Source organism: Stomoxys calcitrans, chromosome 4 (assembly GCF_963082655.1).
Source record: "Stomoxys calcitrans chromosome 4, idStoCalc2.1, whole genome shotgun sequence".
In the NCBI taxonomy this organism is placed as follows: Eukaryota; Metazoa; Arthropoda; class Insecta; order Diptera; family Muscidae; genus Stomoxys; species Stomoxys calcitrans.
The window spans coordinates 84,888,207-84,910,666 of NC_081555.1; the positions used below are offsets into that span (position 1 = coordinate 84,888,207).

The 22,460-nt window shown below is 38.8% G+C and overlaps 1 protein-coding gene across 3 annotated transcripts in view; it reads left to right on the plus strand.

The window, feature by feature from the left end:
• Positions 1 to 22,460, plus strand: part of LOC106090166 (tyrosine-protein phosphatase non-receptor type 9) — a 365,847-nt gene that overhangs the window by 119,247 nt on the left and 224,140 nt on the right. The window contains exon 1 of one of the 3 annotated variants that reach the window (XM_059368240.1): positions 18,939 to 19,023. The exons of the other annotated variants lie outside the window; for them this stretch is intronic. Coding sequence (XP_059224223.1) covers positions 18,967 to 19,023 — 57 coding nt within the window. The 5' untranslated portion in view covers positions 18,939 to 18,966. Of the gene's footprint in view, positions 1 to 18,938; positions 19,024 to 22,460 lie in introns of those variants that run through there. 3 annotated transcript variants of the gene reach the window in all.

Genomic DNA, 22,460 nt, shown 5'->3' on the forward strand with positions numbered 1-22,460 from the left:
TGTCGAAGGGTCTAACACATCTCACTGTCCCAAATTTCAGCAAAATCGGATAATAAATGTAGCTTTTATGGCCCTAAGACCCTAAATCGGTCTATATGGGGACTATATCAAGATATAGTCCTATATAGCCCATCTTCGAACTTAACATGCTAATGGACAAAAAAGAATCTGTCCAAAGTTTCAGCTCAATATCTCTATTTTTAAAGACTGTAGCGTGATTTCAACAGATAGACGGACGGACATGTCTAGATCGTCTTAGATTTTTATGCTGACCAAGAATATATATACTTATAGGGTCGGAAATGGATATTTCGATGTGTTGCAAACGGAATGACAAAATGAATATACCCCCATTCTTCGATGGTGGGTATAAAAATTATATAGACTATGTTTTCTTTCAGACAAACGTACACAATATATGAAAATTTTAAGAAAATCGGTTAAGGCATATATCATAATGGGTCTAATGGCGTTTTTGAATCTGTATGTCAGATTCGAAATCTACTCCCGAATACCTTTCATTTGAACCCCATATATAAATGAACGTCCATTATGTCTGTTTGGGAAGTTTTGGCGGTTGGGGCGGCCCGATGGGTACTTCGACTCAAATTTTAATACCTTAATCGTATTCTACTCTCCAATACCTTTCATTTGATACCTATATTGTCCAGATCGGTCCACTTTTGATTTTGGGTTTTTGGCATAAGGGGGAGGGTACGTCCCCCTTCCGATACCGAATAATAAATTTTGAGAAAATCGGCTCTGCCGTTTTTTCAGTCGGAACAAACAAACCGAGGCCCATATATCGGTGATTGACTAATGTGCCCTTTTGGGCGTTTTTGTGGGGGTGGAGTGACCCCCTATACTTCGACATGAATTTCTATGCCCGATTCGTTATCTACTCCCGCATACTTTACATTTGATACCCATATTGTCATTATTGGTCCACTTTTGATTTTGGGTGGTGTTTTTGAGGTAACGATGGAGGGTCCGCCCCCTTTCGTTATTAATAAATTATAAAGTCTATTCCTACTTCCTGACCATATTCGTAATATACTCCCGAATACCTTTCATTTGAGTCCCATATTGTCATGATAATCAAATAAACCTATTTTAAGGAGTTTTGGGGCTGAGGCGGCCCCCCAGGTACTTGGACCCAACTTTGATTACGTACGTACTCTACTCTTAAATACCTTTCATTTAAATGCCATATTGTCCCGATCGGTCCACTTTTATTTTTGGGTAGTACTTTTGGGGTAAGGGGGAGGGTCCGCCCCCCTATATATAAGATTTTGGGGTTGAGACGGCCCCCCAGGTACTTGCACTCAACTTTTATTACGTACGTGCTCTACTCTTAAATACCTTTCATTTGAATGCCATATTGTCCCGATCGGTCCACTTTTATTTTTGGGTAGTACTTTTGTGGTAAGGGGGAGGGTCCGCCCCCCCTTTATACAAGATTAAAGTTTAAAAACTCTGAAAAAAATTAAGTTTACTTATAAACCTAAAAAGTGAAGGTGTCTCAAATCCTCAATATTTTCCATGACCATTGTCATGAAGATTATCGCATGTGATCTTCATTATGATCCAATACCATACATTTCATAATGATGTTGGTAAAAGTACCAAGTAAAGTAAAATAATAAAAAAAATCATATATGTACAGATATATTTATTTTATTATCGCACATACAAGGTAATGTTTATTAAGGTTGATTGTTTAAATGTTTTTTGTTGTCTTTTATTATATACTCATAGTATGTGAGACAAAAAACCATAACAAAAACAAAAAAAAGTACAAAGTGTTAAAACCACAACATCCAAATTGGCATAAAAAAAAGTTTCACTCCTCATCCAAAGAATGTAGGAATGGATCACAGGGGTATTGTTCGCATTCATGGGGTTTATACCTTCAATGAAACCAAAACAACAACAACTCTGTAAATTTCTCTTGTTTAATATCACAGTGAACATTGTGTCTGTCTGACTTTCTGGCCATCAGGGCAGCCGTTTGATCGTTTTGTTTTTTATTTTATTTTTCATTATAAAAAGTATTAAAAAGAAAATTTCTTTTCTTTTAATGCTTTTTTGTGCAAATAAATATATTTATATATGTTTCTTTTGCTTGGTATTAACTACATATATTAAACAAAAGTCATATATTAAGAGAAAATTAAAAAAAAAAAACACTGCATGCAAAATATCCCATATCGAATAATTAATTTGTCCTCTAGGGCTTAATAAGTCAAATCGGGTGATAAGTTTATAGACCCTTTTGTACCATACTGGCTGTGGCCAAAACAAAGCCCTGGTTCAATTCAAGAATCAAGGCGCTTATTGGGGATAGATGCTTGGCCTACTGTAGATGTAAGCGTTTCAAGTCTCCTGAGTTGAAAGAAGAATTCCGTGAAGCCAGGAGGAAAGGCTAAAATGGAGTATTATTCTTCAAGATTTGATTGCGCAGTGGGCTCGAAGAGTAGGTGGAACATGATACATGAGATCGGAGTGGATAAACCCAAGTCAAACACTCGATACCATGGGGATCTAGATGAACTCAACAGGACCTTCGTAAGCATACCCGACATACAAACGGACAAGCAATATTACAGTGATGATGATGGGCTGGCTTTCGTTTTTGATGCTCCCAGTCCTTTTGAGTTTAGATGTGTTAGTCATGAGAAATTTTATGAGAGTTTTGTTCGTGTTAAGTTAAATGGAATTGGCTTGGAAGGAGTTGATCCGAGATTTGTACGAATGTTACTTTCATATCTTCTTCCGTATTTTAGGTACCTCTTTAATTCAATTTTGAGCTCCAGTGTGTATCCTATTACGTGGAAGCATGCAAAGATTATCCCCATTCCCAAATCCAACGGTGATTATCGGCCAATATCAATTCTATACTATCTCTCTCAGGTTTTCGAGAAAATCCTTCATGGGCTGATGTAGGTATATCTTCACCAAGAGTCCCTGTTGTCAGAAATACAGTTCGGCTTCCGTTCTGATGATAGTTGCATTACTGCATTGGTTGAAGTGACACAGTTGATCACCTGAATTTGTGCATGAAACTACGGAAATTGTATACCCTCCACCATAGCATGGGGGGCATACTAATTTCGTCATTCTGCTTGTAACTACTCGATATATTGGTCTGAGACCCCATAAAGTATATATATTCTTGATCGTCGTGACGTTTTATCTCGATCTAGCCATGCTCGTCCGTCCGTCTGTCTGTCGAAAGCACGCTAATTTCCGAAGGAGTAAAGCTAGCCGCTTGAAATTTTGCACAAACACTTCTTATTAGTGTAGGTCGGTTGGTATTGTAAATGGGCGATATCGGTCCATGTTTTGATATAGCTGTCATATAAACCGATCTTGGGTCTTGACTTCTTGAGCCTCTAGTGTGCGCAATTCTTATCCGATTGGAATGAAATTTCGCACGACGTGTTTTGTCAAGATATCCAAGAACTGTGCCAAGTATGGTTCAAATCGGTCCATAACCTGATATAGCTGTCATATAAACCGATCTTGGGTCTTGACTTCTTGAGCTTCTAGAGGGCGCAATTCTTATCCGATTTGAATGAATTTTGGCACGACGTGTTTTGTCATGATATCCAACAACTGTGCCAAGTATGGTTCAAATCGGTCCATAACCTGATATAGCTGGCATATAAACCGATCTGGGATCTTGACTTCTTGAGGCTGTAGAGGTCGCAATTCTTATCCGATTTGCCTGAAAATTTGTACGACGGATTCTCTTATGACCATCAACATACGTTTTTATTATGGTCTGAATCAGTCTATAGCCCGATACAGCTCCCATATAAATCGAGCTCTCTATTTTACTTCTTGAGCCTCCAAAGTGCGCAACTCTTATTCGAATTGGCTGACATTTTACACCGGTCTCCAACATATAATTTAATTGTGGTCCAAACCGGACCATATCTTGATATCGCTCTAATAGCAGAGCAAATCTTTTCTTATATCCTGTTTTGCCTAAGAAGAGATACCGGGAAAAGAACTCGACAAATGCGATCCATGGTGGAGGGTATGTAAGTTTCGGCTTTTATTTGTTTTAACTTCACATCAACGGCAACGAGTCTGTTTATGTCGTATCTGAGCCATAGACGGCAGTCTGTATGCGCAGGGAATATATTATCTAACCCCTTGTTCGTACCTAAGGGGGTTCCCCAAGGATCGATTATAGGGCCACTTCTTTTTTCATTATACGCGAAGGACTTGCCTCGTCAACTAGCACACGGTCAGACCATGATGTATGCTGATGACGTGCAGATTGGACAATGTAGACGACTGCATAAGTAAACTTAACGCGGACCTACATCGGGTTTATGAATGGGCTACTGCAAATGGTTTGTTGTTAAATCCAACCAAATGTTTGATTTCGAAGTCCAAACGTTTGGTTCCCAAAGTCCAGACGTTTGGTTCCCAAAAACAACAATTTCAACATGCGACAACACAATATTTACATTAATGGTCAGAGGATTGATATTGTCTTTAGTGCGAAGAATTTAGGCATGATTTTTTACATAGTTCCAGGTTTGATATATGGTTGTGAACTTTTTTCATATTGTGATTCTTCGAGCCTCCGAAAATTTAATGTAGCTTTTAACAGCATAGACCGTTATGTGTATGGTTTAAAAAGGAGTCAGCATGTTTCACAATATGTAGATTCTCTATTTGGACTTAGTTTCAACAATCTTCTATATACCAGATCATTAATATTTTTACAGGTTATTGTGGAAAAGAAACCCAGATATTTGTTTGAGAGACTGAGATTTGCCCAATCTGATAGAGGAAGAAGGTTAATACCTTTTAGAAGACGGAGTCTTATGTCTGAACGACAATTTTATATTAGCAACATACGTCTTTGGAATAATCTACCACATGATATTCAATGCATCAGCAACACAATTACATTTAAAAAACGGGTTATTCAATTTTTCCCATAGTTAACTGACATTTCATTTCTTAAAAATTTTGCTCTAAAAATTTTTTAAATTATAAATTTATTTCTGCTTTAAATTCCCAATGGCATACGGCTGTTTTTTTTTTTATTTTTTTTTTTTTTTTGGAAACACTGTTTTGTTCCACTTTCTTGTAACCAATTTTATTTATTGAGAACCTACTTAAGTCGGATATGTATTACAATATAGCAATAAATCTACACTCTAATTATAAGATTATTTTCTTGTTGAGTAGACAATAAACCCATAAATAAAATAAAAAAAATAAATAAATATTGTAAGTCACAGCAAGGGTTAGCTTATGTTTTATTGGCAATCTGCAACCAGACTCACTCAGACGTTTTCGTTTTTTGTGATACTACAGGAACAAGAGAAGGAGATGACTTTTAGTTCCTACATTTGAACCATCCAGGTGGCTTTAAACAGACCAACAAAATGCTAATGTTCATATCCGTTAAATAGAACAAGTTCTCAAAGAAAGTAGAGTCTAAACTGGAATTCTTTCTGACTGCCAGTGCGGGACAAACACACAGGAGATTTTCTATTGTCTCCTTATCATTGATGTCTACACTTCTAGACTCAGACACAATTTCCTCTTCAATCCCTGACGACTATATATATTAGTGAAAATCTCTTCTGACACAACGTTGTCCGTTGGAGAGTTTGCCGGGAAATGTGTATCAATGAGACATTGTCCATACATTCTTTGACTTCTAAATGTATCTTACTACAATAGGTTTGGAGGATGGGTTCTTCCTTCCTAGAGGCCTCAGATGCTAAATTGCACCCAGAATTTGTTCAGAGCCTTTTTCAGCTCGCCCTTATATTTTTTTAGCTCAGCCCTATAGACATCCTAATCGTGTGGTTCCCTAGTTGTGTGTTGCCCTCTTGAAAAGTTTTCTGCAATCCTTCTTTAGACCTAGCAGTTTGTCTTTAGGACATGTTGACATAAGCGAGTCATTAAGGGCCTCGGTAATCCGCTTGACGATATCCTTCGCAGTTACCACTTCCTTTTCAGGTCCAGAGGGGATAGTCGTGCAGAATTTGTGCCGTCTTATTCCAATTCGACTTCTTTCAGTTTAGCTGAGGAACCACATCCTCAGCATTTTCTCTAAGGTTGACCTAGCAGTTTGTCTTTAGGACATGCTGACATAAGCGAGTCATTAAGGGCCTCGGTAATCCGCTTGACCATTATGTATATATCCTTCGAAGTTTCCACTTCCTTTTCAGGTCCAGAGGGGATATTCGTGCGGAATTTGTGCCGTCTTATTCCTATTCGACTTCTTTCAGTTTAGCTGAGGAACCACTTCCTCATCATTTTCTCTAAGGTTGAAACTAATATAACGATGATCAGAGAAGCTGTGGTCATCCAACACCTCCCAGTCACATATCCTTCGGATGATGTTCTCTGATACAAAGTTCGGTTCATTGCTTTTATTGTAAATCACTAGATTGCAATTTTTAATATATTTGAGACGCAACTTACCCCTTTCGTTGATATCTGAGCTTCGCCATATCTGGTGATGGCATTAGCATCACTTCCCACAATGAGCCTCTTCTCCTGTAGAAGCAGCTTCAATCAGCAACTTAAGGCTTGAAGGCAGCGTCTCTGAATCGTGTGCCATATATAGGGAAGCCAACCATATATAGGGAACCTGGATGAATCTTCAGTGCTTAGCGATGGAAGAAGAAAGATATTTAGACTACTCTTCGCAAGAATATAGACTCTGTGTCTCCCATTCCACGTACCCTTGAGTAGTTTAAGTCCCGGAATTCCCAATCGGCGAATCATTCCTCCATACAGCCATGGTTCCTGGATAAGAACAACCTTAAATCCTCCTGCCCTCAAAAGGACCTTTAGTGCCGCCGAAGCAGAAATGCAATGGTGAAGATTTATCTGCAGAAACCGTTTCATAGTCGGGATTCATTTCTCCACCACTGTTGAGGTAGCGAACAGTGGCAAATCTTCCTAACATCAGAAGGACCTTTAGTGCCGCTGAAGCGGTCTTACAATGATGGAGACTTATCTGTAGAAACCGAACCATAGTCAGGATTCAGAAATTCCACCACTGTTGCGTTACCCTCGTCTTCTTAGTCCGCCAGGAATTCATCCTCAAAAGATTCGCTCGATCTTGTCATGATGAGCTTCCGTACGCATCCAGCGGTAGTTGAGAAAGCGGTGGAACCACTCTTCCTCGGGTCATTGTAAACTTGCGATGTGGACGATTCCTCCTAATATGCTTCAATAACCGCTGCTGTCGAAGTACTTTCAAAGTTCCGTGCTTCCCCGCTGGCGCACACTTTGAGCCCAGTCCAAATTTGTGACCCACCCACAAAGGACTTGTCGGGTCCCGTTACGATGTCATTCCATCCTGTCTCGATTGTGGCAGGGGGATTTTTAGTCTCCGGCAATCCGCCAGACTTTAGCGATGTGGTCGATAGTTTCTCAGGCAAGTGTTCAGCAACAACTGCTGAGTCGTCTCCTGATTCCCCATACCCATCGCTTCTATAGACCTTCAGTTTTAACTTGTTGAAACCGTAGGATACAACCCCTTCAGACTGGTTGAGTTCTGCGAGGACAGCCAGAGTTAAGTACGAATAATAAAGATTGGGATAACATTCCCTTAGTCTTCCAAGTACCGATTCAGTATCTGAGGAAATCCTTTGTATCCAGGCATGCGCCTTGGTGGAATATCTTCCTTCTTGACTAAATCTAGTGCTGCACCTGGCCAGATCTCACCAATCTTTTTTAGCGCACAACGACATATTTCAATTGAGCGTTGATCCCCGAAGGCAATTAGTCTGCATCGGCCTCGATACCAGCCTGCATCGTCACAAACTGGAGGAGACCCAGAAAATTCCGCAAAGACATAAGAGTATACTGATGACAGTCCACTGACTATCCCAAACCTATTATTCCTAGGTATGCAGCCCTGTTCCTCTCCCTTGTTGACAACTGCCATCACCAAACTGTCCCTAGCGACATTAGCAAAGGTTCTTGGACCCATCTTACTATTGTTCGCCCTTGTTCTTTTAGGCATGGGATGCCCTCCAGGTGACCGCAATCTTTGGGCTGACTGCGATGCAGTCTGCGAATCTAGACGATTCTCTCTCTGAGAGTCCTAGGATCATTCGCACCAAGCCTCTCAATAAACCTGAGAACGATGCGTCTTCTATTATTCCAACCTCTTAAGGAGCGTATTGGTTTGCCGGGGAAGGCCGATGGCCTAGGCAAATTATAGGCATGCGAAGAAAGAATAGGTTCCGCCTTGTCCTTAAGACTCGAACCAGGTGTCTTCGTCAAAGCCCCTGCAGACCAGTCGTCTGTCGGCTAGTGGAGCCTGGAGCAGCCGCTCCACCAGTAGAAGTTTCAGTAGCAGACAAGATGCTGCGGTATGATATCACCACCGCAGCTGTTGGGTCTTTGGAGTCCATACGCAGGCCATCAACCGCCTAATGGATACCTCTATCGCAGCTTCCCTTGAGTGACTTAAATTGTTCTTCCAAAAATAATGATCTATTACGAGTTACAGGAAGTAACTCGGAGTGAAATAACAATACGTCCGCTCCACTCAACGGTTCAAACACGAATCCAATTTCCTCAATAACCCCGACGAATGCATATCAGTGGCAACCTCTTTTGGGATCACATTTTCCATTATAGAGTTTCTCTGGAAATATGTATCAACAAATAGTTCCAGTGCTTCCCCACTAGACATTCTTCATACGTTCTCTGACTTCTCATTATATAGTACTGTATTAGGTTTGGCCCGGATCGGTCCAGATTTGGATATAGCTGCCATATAGACCGATCTCCCAATTTTAAGTTTTAGGCTCATTAAAGGTGAATTTAATTACAGATTTCGCTGAACACTAACACATCTCATTTTGCCTAAGCCCCCCGACATTCGTACCGAGAATTTTTTTTTTTAACTTAACCAACACGCAGGGGATGTCCTCTATATATGCAGTCCATTGCGTTGGCAATTATGAAAGTTAAGGCTTGGAGGAGGGAAAGAGAGAGTAGTGATTATTGATATTAATCTTAAATTTCTGAACGTCAATGTCGGTGGAAAAGACATTAACTGGACCTCGTATCCACATACGAATGGTTTCGGCGAAAAATTAATTTTCCCGGTAATGCATGGTCCGGTCGACTGGCCAATCGATTACAAACGGGTATGAGTTCCTGGCAAGTCTTGTATTCCTGGTTAACATCCTACCGTCAGAAATAAGAAGACGAATATCGCTGGAACACACGCCATGAATGTAACGATAGAGCAATACAACGCTACCCACATTCCGACGATGTTCAAGGGAAGCAAAAGAGTTGGATACCCTACCCCTCCCCAATCAACACCATCGCTGTCCGTTGAACCCGGTCAAGTAGCTCCAAGAATGATTTTGGAGCTCCTTCCTATATATGAGAGTTATATTCCATCCTCGCCCTGATGTAGGTAGTATAGATATTGAGAAGATCAGAAGAGGTGAAATATTTCTTGCACCTCTTAAGAAAGTCCAAACACTTGAATGCTTCATTGGACACTTCGAATACGTGTTTTGACCAACGGACATCACATTGTATCTTCATGCCCAGAACATCAAGAGCATCTGACTGCTCACTATCTATACCGTGGATAGATATCTCTCAAGTTAGGGTATTGGGCCCATAACAGGCGTATTTACTGTACGATTTCGTTAAAATTTGTTATAGCGAGTTGCCATCCCTGTTCAATAGATACCGATCTCCCGATTTAATGTTTTAGGCACATAAAAGGTGAATTTCTGAATTGATTTCGCTGAAATTTAGCACAGAACTCATTACCGAAAATTCTTAGCGAATATGGTCAAGAATGGGCTATATTTGGATATAGCAGCCATATATACCGATCTCCCAATTTAAGTTCTTGGGACAATAAGAATACGTTTATTACTCGATTTCGCTGTAATTTGGCACAGTGGGCTGTATTAGGCTCTTCGACATACGTGTTTAATATGGTTCAGATTGGTCTATGATATAGCTGGCATATACATGTACCGATCTCCCGATTTAAGTTCTTAGACCCATAAAAGGTGCGTTTTTTTGGGCGATGAATTCGGTACAAAGAGTTCCGTTAGACCTTCCTGAGTATGATGGAGATCGGATTATATTTAAATATACCTGCTATATAAGTTCATAAGTAATGCATTATTCACTGTATTATGACGAAAGGTGGTTAATATATATATCCGAGGTGGTGGGTATCCCAAATTCGGTCTGGCCGAATTTAATGCCTTTTTACTTGTTTCTATTTGTGGTGGTTGCTTCTTATGGCTTGTTCATTGATTTCTTATATTTTTCACATAATCTCTCCAATGTTTATTTATTGAGTATTTTTTTCTGTTGAAATTTAGTAATGAAGTACATACTCGTATATCAATTTTCTTAATGCAATAAATAGATGAATAAACGTTTTTACTGTGAATAGAAATACAACTTCTTAGAATATATCAAAATTAAACCACCGACATATTTAACAACAACTGTAAAAGGGTGGGTCATTCCATATTTTAAAACCAGAACCATTTAAATTGGCATAGACAATGGTTTTGTTGATGCTATTCCTTTCCAAAAATTATTCTCTATAAGACTATTCTAAGCTTCTTGAAAATTCATCGGCATTATTCATCAATCTTTTGTCAAATCTCTTGCCTTGATTGTTCACTAGAGATCATTCAATTTATTATTGTGTCGGGTATTGAACCACAATGATTTGAATTTAAATTTCATCTTTTATTATGATAAAGTTGGCGATGTCAACAATGAGGATGATGAGGATGATGACGATGATGGAACGGTAGAAAATCGATCATATTGCCATTTGGCCACCTCTTTAATTTGTAGATCTTTTCTTCATTTCGTTGTTTTTTGATTTGAATTCTGGGACATGATTGAATAGAAAGATGATGTATGTACCTAAGAGCATCATGCATAGTCGTTTGATTTATATGTGTGCTATCTTTGGCACTTTGTTGTTGTGGCAAAAGTTGCTATAAAACACCAGTTTGTCAGTTTAACGAACTTTTACTTCCATTCTCCACTGACGAAAATGAAGCAGTTTTGAAGTTACAGATACATATCATGATGGGATGGTTATAAACTCTCAAAAAAATGTTGGCACACTGTCAGCAAGACAACCTTACAACTTTGAAATTATATTCGAAAGAGCGTAATTTTGAGTGTATGACTGCTTGTGTTGCTCGCTTTGGTTACAATGTTTTTTTGCAATTTTATTTCACTTCTAGCTTGTCTACTCTTTTTTTTTTGAGTGACAGTCCCCGTTCGCTTAGTCAGTCAGTCAGTCAGTTAGACAAGAAGCCAGCTTGTCGCTCTTCTTATTGAGTTTAGCTGGTAGTGATAAACTGACTTAACATTTTTCTAGTTTCTAGTTTTCTATAATACCACGGACTGATGCGGCCATGTCGGCTTAAGCTGTGCATTCATCTTTTGTTGCTGTGCCTGTGAAGTAATGTTGGCAAATCCCTTCGTTCAAAGAATGGTGCTTCCCAGCTTAGATCTTTTCTCCAGAGTTTAAGAGATAAACCACAAATATTTTAGCTTCTTCTTTTGCTAGTTTGTGGTGCTGCTGTTTTGTGCCGGAATGTTGTTTTTAGAATTAAGACAATTCATTTTTTTTTTGATTATATCTTTGCCTTGGGTTGAAAATTAGCTGTGATAATACGTGCATGTGTGATACTAAAAATATAAAAAAGGAGGGAAATTTTCTGGTTATTTTATTATGTGTGTACTGTGTGTGAATTACGGCCTTATGCACAAAAAAAAATATGGGATTAAAATCTGTTTTAGCCTAGGTTAAATGGGTTGCCCACTAAAGATGAGTTCCCTCGGAGGCCAGTTTTGCCCATTGTTATACTCTAGAGCGAGAAAGAGAAAGAAGATGTGAGACCTCGGACTAGAGGTTATGCACGAGTTCACCCAGAAGATCATAAAAAAACGGCGCTCCAGAAAAAAGAGCCTACGTCTCTGCAAACTCCGGACAGAAACACAGCAAGTCCTCAATAGTCTCCTCCTCATCCTCATCGAGGCAATTCCTACAGAAGTCATTGTGCGGTATGCCCATGGGTGCCGCCATGCGGCCTATGGCACAGTGTCCGTTTATGACCCCTGTCAAGGTATTCATTGACCTCTTTTCGAACGCCAGCAATTCCCTCGTCCTCCCCTGGTCTTTGCAGTCCGGCAACTATCCACAGAGCCCTACCTCGCCACAGCCCGGAGCCTATCCAGGGATTCCAAATAATCTGCCACTCATCTCGACCTCACCATCCTCGACCCTAAGGCCTTAAGCGCCGCCATACTGTCCACATAAATTCTGAGTTTCGAGGTCAGTAAGTCCCTTACCAGAATTTCTCTTGCGGCCACTGCAATGGCACAGATCACTGCCTGAAAGATCGTACACTTGTCACAGAGACATACTGATATTGAGTGCATCAGAGTATACCCCCAATCCAGTCCCCGAATCCATCTTGGAGCCATCTGTGTTGATCAAGGTCTCATCCTCCTCAAGTACACCATTCGCCCTCCATTCGTCCCTCTAAGGAAATTGAATCACGAATGCCCTCACTCCAGTCGGCACTAGTGCCAGGTAGTCGGAGATCCTCCTCAGTCTACCTTCCGTATCCATATCATATCCATAACACCCAGAATCGCAACTATCCTTCTTCAGCATGCCAAGCTCCCTTAGCCTTAGCCTTGGCGGCGCATTTCCAATTATAGGCCCTAAAGGGCTGCATATCCAGCATTACCTCCAGGCCTGCCTGCGGTGCGGATCTCAGTGGCCCTGTGATCCCGACGCAGGCCATGAAAAACTATTACACACTTGTTGCTCAATAAACTGATTTTCATTTGATATTCACAAACACATTACAATAACAGTCAAATAACTATTGAAAGTTTTTGCAATTTTTCAATGTTTTAATCTGGCAATTTCGGTTATTTGACAATGACAAATTATTAATAAAAATAGAAAAGAAGCAGTCCTCTGACTCATTTAGTACCCTTTTCTCTGCTAGGGCCCGACACCACATCGATGCGGATTTTGTTATGCTTAAGGAAGGCGCGACTTCACCATCATGGTTATTATTCCTCTATTGGACAGCTTACTGTCCATAAAAATGTTCACTTTCGACGTTCTTGAGTTGACATTGCATCATCTCAAGTTATTGGTGCTAATCTCTACAATTTTTTCAAATATTACCATAATGCCATGTTCAAAGAAGCCGTTAATGGCTCCTTGCACTCTAATATAGTCCTTGACCCTACCATGTTGCCATGGCCATTACGCATATTTGTATGTCCGAATAGGATGCCCACCCTGGCACTTGGATCTTTAAACAGATATCATATTCGTGCTCTACTTCCAAATACCTTTCATTTGAGCCTGATATTGCCATGGTTGGTAAATATTTCCTGTTGAGGGGGTTTAAGGAGTCGTCGTCTCTCAAACACTTGGTCTCAAATTTGTTCGAAAATTCCCATGCAAACAATTTTATTTTGGTATTCAATGGAAAATTTTTTTTTTTTTTGAGATAAATGATCGGTTATTTATTTTATAATAAAGAGGAGTATGCCGTTTATAATGAAAAAAACATCAGCCAAATGAAATGGCCACCAAGACCACGCTTAGAGGAAATTCATGAAATTTTCCATTACCAAATTGTATCTCGGTGGCCAATTTTTCTTGTTGACGTAGCCACCGAGGTGGAAATGGGCCTCAGAAGTGAAGGTGATTTCACCAATTTCAACTATTTCACCTTTTTGTATTGAATAATTTGAATGCCTTGTTGAAGCCATTTCATTTTTAATAATGTCCATTTTTTAAGACTTCAAAAGTGACAGTTACCGAAATGGCGGGTGAATCTAAAATAACATCTCTTGTTGGAAAATCCTATATTGTAAGGGTCCAAAAAAGAAAAGTCGCCTTAAACACTTTTTCCATCTCCGAGATCTGGGATTTTTGAAAATTGTGGTGAGGGGGAGGGTATTTTCCCCCTTTAAATTTCCAATGGAGAACCCTGTTTTCATCAAGGGGTTCCTGTACACCATCTGTGAAAATTGATTCAGCCTTTGTTGAGTTCATTCGGAAAATACGAGTATAAACAAACAACAAGTAAACCCATGATAAGTTCCGCTTTGCCCATTCTTATGTACCCTCAACTTAGGATTGTGTTAGTCAAATTCTTTGCACGGTTTCGTAGAGGTAGAAACTGAAGATATATATATCATGGGAGTTTTTAAGAAGATAATCCATGGACTTTTTATATATTACGATAGTACTGTGTTGAGTATGGTTGATCTTTCTTATTTTGTCTTTTTTGATTTGCTAGGCTCGAGGTCATGAAAACAATATTGAAAAACTGGTGTTTGAGTTTTTGGTAATTGTTTTATTCTTGAAAAATCCAGCCGGTTATCTGCCTCAGGAAGTTTTAATTATTCTTAAAAATTCCAAAAACTTTCTTCTGATAAAGTAAATCTTATAGGAAATCTACAGCCCTTGAACTTCTTAAAAAATATTCGTTTTCCAATCATTTTTAAGATTCAAGCATAAAAGTATGTAGAGACGATAGGTCTCATCTACCCTGTTCAAATTCTAAAGAGATGCCACTTTGGTCACATAACGGTGATCAATGTGAATACAAAAAAAAAAAAATGCACAGTCGTACAGTCTCTTCCGCAAGTATCCGCGGTAATCTAAAAACCTTTCTAATCTCGTACAAATGCAGATTCCGAGTACCCCTATATAGCGTAAGAATGCTTCTAAGTGGAGCATGTAATTTGGAGTATTTTTTAGTAAATATAACATTTTCTTCAAGATGAATCTAAGCAACTTGTCAACCAGCTCGAATCGTTGAAAATCCCAAATCTATGCGCCGTAAATTAGTATAGACCTTGCAGCAGAGTTAAATATTTTCATATTCGAAAGATTTATCGTTGGGTTATAGGTACAGCTCAACGTTTATAGCGACTAACTGAATTTAGATAGTTTAAATATCATATTAACACCTAGGTACTTATATCCTAGTTCAATAGTCTGTCCTTACTTCCGATTCGTGTCTCTCCCAGTTTCGTGTCCCTCCCAGTTTTCGTGTCTCTCCAAGTTTTCGTATCTCTCCCAGTTTTCTAACCTTTCCTAGACGTCATTATCTTTGATTTACTGAGATTGAATTCCAGTCCTCATACGCTGCGCTAAGAAAGAGAACATTTATTATACTTTTTACCTCGGCCGGTGAATCTGACAAAAGGGCGATACCGTCGTCAAAGCTTAGAACTTTGACCATCGTTCCATCAGCAGATCCATACTCCATTTGGAAAACATTCTGATAAGTAGTACTAAGTACTAAGAGAACAAAACTGAACTAAAGAAGCAACCCTGTTTATCGCCCTGAGTGATATAAAAAAGGTTTAGAGAGTAGGGAACCATGTCATACAGACTCCGCAATACACCGACCATATTGATCGATAAGCCGGTTCTGCTTAGTTTTAAAAAAAAAAAAGGTAACGTGGAATCTTGTCGAAAATTGCAGATAATTCTGCAAAGAAAGCATACGAGTGGACGTTTAAATGTACAATAGATGTTAAATGAAATAATTGTCTAGAGAGGAATATCGCCTATGGAAACCAGGTTGGTACTTATTTAAAGCCATAAAAGATTAATTTATTTACTGATTTCGATGAATATTGGCACACTAAGTTCTGGCAGACCCCTACCCCAATAAATTGGTAATTTTCCACCCGATTTCGATGAAATTTGGCATTGTGAGTTCTGGTAGACCCCTACAACTATTTGTTGAATGAAGTCCAGATCGGAGCATATTTAGATATAGCTACCATATAGACCGGTCTTCCGATCGATTTCATCATCGGATGAAAACTTACCAATTTATTGCCTCAAGATTTTGAGTCTGGATATCGGTCTATATATTGGCTATATATTACTAAGTTCCGATTTTATGAAATCAGAAGGTCAGGTATATATACAGAGAATACGAAATCTTCAAAAACTTTTTGGAAAATGATTTCATTACGAAAATATCTGAAGATTTATAAATAACCAAATAAATACCCATAAAAGGTATTTATTGGGTATTTACCCAACCCTTTTTACCAAAAATTTAACAAATGTTATCTTCTTCTTGATCTGTTCAAACAAAATTTCCTTGGCACGTTGCAGGATTCACTGAATAAGGTTAAGCCAAGCGATCAGCCGATATACTTTTTTTTTAATATTTGGCAGTACTTGGCATTGAGGATGTCAACTTGTTCTCTTTTTACATTCATTCTTTGTTTACGTTTTCTCCTATATGATGACATTTTCAATCGTCAGATTTGACATCCTTAATGATGTTTATGGGGCCTATCCACTTTGTATTTTTGCATGTGACCTAACCTTCTATTAGTGAATCCTGGGCACGTTGTAAGAAATGCAACGTTTTTCCATCCTCTGTACGCAACACCACGAGCACAAAATTTCGATTTCAGTGCAACATGTCGAAAAAATGTTACATTGAAATTTAATTTTATGTAGATCGCCGATTAGGATTTTTTGAGATTTGGTAGTAGACAGATTTGTAGACCAAAATTTCTTATACTCGTATCCGATTCCAAGCCTACTTCCTCAAACATTTAATTTGAATACCATAGATACTTTGGGTTAAATTTCCATATGCATTTCCAGCTAACCGTTATTTGAGTTCCATATTCAAAATTAAGATAATACTTGGTTCCCAACTATTGGTTCGAATTGTTAATAACCGATATGTTCACTAGTCCCAAAGAGCCTTCATTTGAGTTATTATTCGAGTCGGGGTATATATATCTGTTAGTGAGGTGTGGCGTCTTTGCAAATTATGATATTACATTCGTTCACCGGTATAGGCCACCGTAGCGCAGAGGTTAGCATGTCCGCCTATGACGCTGAACACCTGGCTTCAAATCTTTGCAAGACTATCAGAAAAAACATTCTGCGGTGGTTTTCCCCTCCTAATGCTGGCAACATTTGTCAGGTACTATGCCATGTAAAAACTTCTCTCCAAAAAGGTGTCGCACTGCCGCACGCCGTTCGGTCTCGGCTATAAAAAGGAGGGCCCCTTATCATTGAGCTAAAACTTGAATCGGACTGCACTCACCGACGTATGAGAAGTTTGTCCCTGTTCCTTAGTGGAATGTCTATGGGCAAAATTTGCATGTTTTACCTGGTGTATACGAAAGCTTGTGCTCTACTGTCGTTGTTGTCAATCTAGACACTGAACTCTCTAGGATTGTGAGCTGCACACAACAACAACAACACATTTCATAAATACAAATGAAATTAAGCCGTGCGTATTGAGTCTTGCGAACTTCATGTTCAGACATTATTCCCCAATTCTGTTTTAGTACCTTCTCTTTTTTCGTTTTCCTCTTTATCATATAGGTATTTACATTTCTCTAATTATGTGTTGCTGTTGGTGGTAGATGTGAGTAAATGTGGACAGACGAACAGGCAGACAATTTAAATGGACGAACGGATGGACGGACAGGAGTGCGTTTATTCTTGTTGTTGGGCAGTTGCGAATCGATGGAGTAGTAGTGAATTTTGAAGTGGCTTATGATGATGGAGAGTGTAAAGTTTGCAAATGATGTGGTTGTTGTTGTTGTTGGTTTTTGTTTATTATAGTTGTTGTTTTACCATCGTCGTCTTCTGTTTTGTTTTGAGCTGGGCTTAATCGCTGTCGAAGTTCTTTCCGATGCCCCTACAGCAGCGACTGAACACGTTGCGCATTAGACTTTAAATCTCTTGTGTGTGTGTTTTTTTGCGTGTCGGTGTATTTGAGTGTGCGCTTCAGCCACTCTTTTTTTTAGTAGATTTTTTATAATTCAGTCAGCGGCCATAGTTTTGTTGGCAGTGGCATTAAACAACGCGTCGTTTACTTTGTCTTCTTCGCTCGCATACCCAACCGGGAGGCGCGCGTCATTTACAGTTGCGGAAGCTGCTGCTGCTGTTTCTCTCAATTTTCATTTCACATTTCATTGTACCACCAACATCATCAACATCTTGTTGTCTGTCAGTCGCATTGCTAGCCCTCGTCATTGTTTTGTGCGGTTTATCGATGTTTTTTGTGCGTCTTTGTTTGTTTTATCGATAAAATTACTTTGGTGATGCATTTGACATAAAAAAACAACAAATTTAAATTTCCTTTAAGAATTATAGTGTTACAGAAAAAGAAGAAAAGGAGTAAAACAAAACAAAAAAAATTATGAATCGTTTAACATTTTGAATGTTTCAAGTAAATGAACTTTCATTTTCGTTAAATGTGTATAAATATAAATAAAACACACTCCAACGTTTTAAACAAGCTTCTAGTGTTCCATTTACTTGAGTTACAAAAAAACCTCATATGCAATTTGCATAAAATGCAAAATAGCATCTATCGATTTAATGCACACAAGTGATTCCTAATGAAAGCAATCAATCATCTCCAAAGAGTTGTGTGAAATTCTCATTTAAAAAAAAGCAAAAACAACAACAACATCAACGTACGTGTAAACTGGAATGCAAATAAGAAATGTGCGGCTCCACATTCTTTGACTTACGTGCAGATGTGATGTCTAGAACAACTATGCCAACAACAATAACAACAGTGATAGAAATATTATAAATTCTTGCCCTTCATGCCAATAAAAAAAAAATGCGGCAACATGTGAATTAAGTGTCGGTGAAAAGATTAAGAAAATAGAAAAAAAGAAGAAACAAACAAAAATCCCCCCACTTCATTCATCCCCATTCCTTTATTCATCATATTTCCGTGGAGATTTGACATATCGCTTTGAAAAAGTCTGTGTGTACTAGACGTTGCCACTTATTTGCATTTTGTTGTTCACCTTTGCCTGTCACACATCACCGGTAGCTGTCTGTCTACTGTCTCTCTGTGGCAATCATATTACGATAAAATGATTGATGATGCCAAGTATAATTGCCACCGCAAGGTATTTCTTTGCATTATCAAGGTTAGTTTAGAGATATGTATTATTAGTTTTTTTTTTTATGGTGACTTGGTACAATTTTATTGCTGAGTAATTTTCTTTTAATATTTCTTTGCGAATTATCTTTGACCTTAATTGTAGAGATGCCAACTGAGATTTGCAATGCTCAAAGAGGTTTGAAATATCATAGAAAGTTTTGTGCTCCCAAAATTTGACAGCAAATGTCTAAATCAAATTTACAGAAAAAGAAAAAAACTAAAGAAAGAAAGATAAACATATTGGAATCTATGGCTGCCGACACCCTACAAACGTGCAAAACTCCATAGTTTCCTTCATGGGAAAGTAAAAAATGCATATTTATAAAATGCAAACGACGCAAACTGCATGCCGTTATCAGCAGAATTCTGCTTGCAGCATGTTATTAGATAATACTCATTTATCTATATTCACAAGCGCCACAAACCAGTCTATGTGCGAAGTTCAAATTCTTTATCTATATATAATTTAGCTATGATATGCTAGTTGCTAGAGATGCCAACTGCAAAATGCAAAATTGAACTTGAACATTTCTCTAAGGAACAGTGGAAAACTTCTTACATATCAATTAGTGCTGTTCGATTCAAGTTTAAGCTAAATGATAAGGAACCTATTTTTTTCAGCCGAGTCCGAACGGCATGTCGTTGTGCGACACCTATTTGGGAAGAAGTTTTTACATGGCATAGTACCTAATAAGTGTAGCCTGCATTAGAGGGCATAACCATCGCTGGAAAATTTTTCGCTAACCTCTACGCTACGGTGTCTTCATGAGATGCCAACTATAATACTTGGAAATAAAAATGGAAAATAAAATCTTAAGAATTAAACAAGTAAAAGCGTGATTTGTTTGGCAATCCATGGTACCCAACACCATGGATTCCGCTAAAATTTACCCTTATTAACTGAGTTTCTATTTGAATTATTTAGGTCTCAAGAATTTATATCGGGATATCGGTACCTAGGGGGGCCTTTACAAAAAAATTTACCGATTCGGATAAAACTAAAACTGTTGTACGTCATAAGATAGGGTTTTGGGCAAAATTTCATATCCATATCGAATGAAAATTATGGCTTCTAAGGGCTCAAGAAGTCAAATCCGGGGATTGGTTTATATGGAGGTTATATCTGTTTATAGACCGATTCGGATCATACTTGGCATTAATATTGGAAGTCATAAGTCTTTGTTCCAAATTTTAGCTAAACTGGATGAAATTTGAGGCTCAAGAAGTCAAATCCAGGTATCGGTTTATATGGGGGCTATACCTGTTTATAGACTGATTCGGATCAAATTTAGTATGGATGTTGGAAGTACTAACTCAAGTCTTTGTTCAAAATTTTAGTGAAATCGGATGAAAATTGAGGCTTCTAAGAGCTCAAGAAGTCAAATCGGGACATCGGTTTATATGAGGGTTATATCTCTTAATAGACCGATTCGGATAATGCTTGGCATGGATGTTGGAAGCTATAACTCAAGTCTTTGCTTCAAATTTCAACCAAATCGGATGAAAATTGAGGCTTAAAGGGGCTCAAGAAGTCAAATTCGGGGATCGATTTATATGGGGCTATATCCAAATCTGGACCGATATGGTTCATTTGCAATCTCCAACGACCTACATCAATTAAAAGTATCTTTGCAAGATTTCAAGCGGCTAGCGTTATGTGTTCGACCGCTATGGGGATTTCGACAGACGGACGAACAGACATGGCTAGATCGACTCAGAATATTGAGACGATCCCAAATATATATACTTTATGGGGTCGCATATCAATATTTCGAGGTGTTACAAACGGAATGGCTTGATAAGTATACCCCATCCTATGGTGGTGGGGTTTTAAATGATTCTTCTGTGTGTTTGAATTGAATCTGAATGAAGTGAAGCTAGAAAAGTCGTGAGTCGGGGGGTAACCGCGATATTAAATAAAAATAACAGAACAAAATTTAAGTGTTTATTGAAAGTCGTAACAAAACCTCGCATGTAAATACAGAGTTTTTGCAACAGCAGGTATACAAACTAAATTTAGTTCAAGGGCATAATTTTATTCTACATACCAAACTTCTCTCAAACCATCAAAAATTAAGGCTTCTAAGAACCGAACAAGGATAATCGCGTGCCCGATTTATATGGGAGCTATATCAGGTTATAGACTGATTTGGACCGTACCTGGTATAGTTGTTGGAAGTCGTAACAAAACATCGCATGAAAAATGTCTGCCGAATCAGACAAAAATTGCGGCTTGTAAGGACTCATTAAGTCAAATCGGGAGATCGGTTTATATGGGAGCTATATCAGGTTATAGATCGATTTGGATCGTACTTAGCACAGTTATTGGAAGTCATAACAGAACACTCCATGCAAAATTTTAGCCAAATCGGACGAAATTTGTTGCTTCCGAGGCTCAAGAAATCAAATCGGGAAATCGATTTATATGGGAGCTAAATTAGGATATAGACCGATTTGAACCGTGCTTAGCAGTGTGGTTGGAGGTCATAACAGAACACCAAATAGGCCACGGCTTCAATAAGTCAGATCGGGAGATCAGCTTATATGAGAGCTATATCAGGTTATAGACCGATTTGGACCGTACTTGGTACAGTTGTTGGAAGTCAGAACGGAACACTATGTACAAAATTTTAGCCAAATCGGATGAAAATTTCGGCTTTCAGGGGCTCAAGAAGTCAAATCGTGTAGTCAGTTTATATGGGAGCTATATCAGGTTCTTGACCGATTTGGACCGTACTTGGTACAGTTGTTGGAAGTCATAACAAAACACTATGTGCAAAATTTCAGCCAAATCGGACAACAATTGTGGGGAGATCCATTTATATGGGAGCTATATCCAAATCTGAATCGATATGGCCCATTTGCAATCCCCAACGACCTACATAAATATAAAGTAATTGTGCAAAGTGGCTAGCTTTTTGCGTTCTACCGCTATTGACGGCGACAGATGGACGGCTAGATCGAATCAGAATGTCGAGACGATCCAGAATATATATATACTGTATGGGTCGCAGATCATTATTTCGAGGTGTTTCAACCGGAATGACTAGGTTAGTGTACCCCCATCCTATGGTGGTGGGTATAAAAATGGAACTATACACGACAACTTTGCAACCGCAGATCGCAAAACTAAAACATTTTTGGGTCGTAGTAAGATACCTTCTCGTACCCCAATACTGCATCTAATTTCACAATAAATACGGCTCTAAGCATCGAGGGCCTCCGAGCGTTGGTAAGTCATTAACTTTCAAGTGGTTCTCGTAGAGGGGAAGACATTCAGCCGAATTCCATGATAAGCCCCTAAACGCAAAAAGAAGAAATTGTACCTGAGCTGATTCCATCCTATCTGAAGAGCACCTGTAGAATGGGTTCCAAACCACACAACCGCATTCAAATGTAGGCCGGACTAAGCTTGTAAACAAG